At 53.0% G+C, this 428-nt stretch overlaps 1 protein-coding gene across 1 annotated transcript; it reads right to left on the minus strand.

Annotated features, from left to right (window-relative positions):
* On the minus strand, positions 1–422 carry LOC119588100 (the record flags this gene model as incomplete). Its single annotated transcript, XM_037936809.1, is given in 1 exon segment — positions 1–422. A coding segment is annotated over 1 exon segment (258 nt), but the record flags the coding sequence as incomplete, so codon positions are not given.
* Positions 423–428: the final 6 nt, after the last annotated feature.

Below are 428 nucleotides of genomic sequence, written 5' to 3' on the forward strand. Positions count from 1 at the left end.
GTTTCTTGATGCATCTCCAAGATTACAGATGGTCAGACGTCCGAAGGACACAGTGCTTCGCAGGAAAAGGTGCCTCCCCTTTTTGGGTCTTGCCGGGATGAAGCTCACGGCGGAACCGGTGGCAGGGGCGCCGTCTTTCAAGTTGAATACCGAGTTCTGGCTGGCGTCGAGGGTGCCCCCAGGGGTGCGACCACAGACCAGAACTGACTGTCTTCGCATTGCGAGTGAACCATGATCTGCAATATTTCTTGGCTTCATCCAGGTCCGCCAAATACCATAGGTTGGTTCTGTACTCCCGTGACGCTGCAGAATATGAGGGAGGCTGTCAGGTAGCCGCTGGAATAGTAGGAATTGTCACAGTAGTTTGCTGAGTGGATGGTCGTCAGGGGAAAGATTCGACACAAGTTGATCCACGAAGTGAAATGGAT

The sequence above is a fragment of the Penaeus monodon genome, chromosome 23 (genome assembly GCF_015228065.2).
Source record: "Penaeus monodon isolate SGIC_2016 chromosome 23, NSTDA_Pmon_1, whole genome shotgun sequence".
In the NCBI taxonomy this organism is placed as follows: Eukaryota; Metazoa; Arthropoda; class Malacostraca; order Decapoda; family Penaeidae; genus Penaeus; species Penaeus monodon.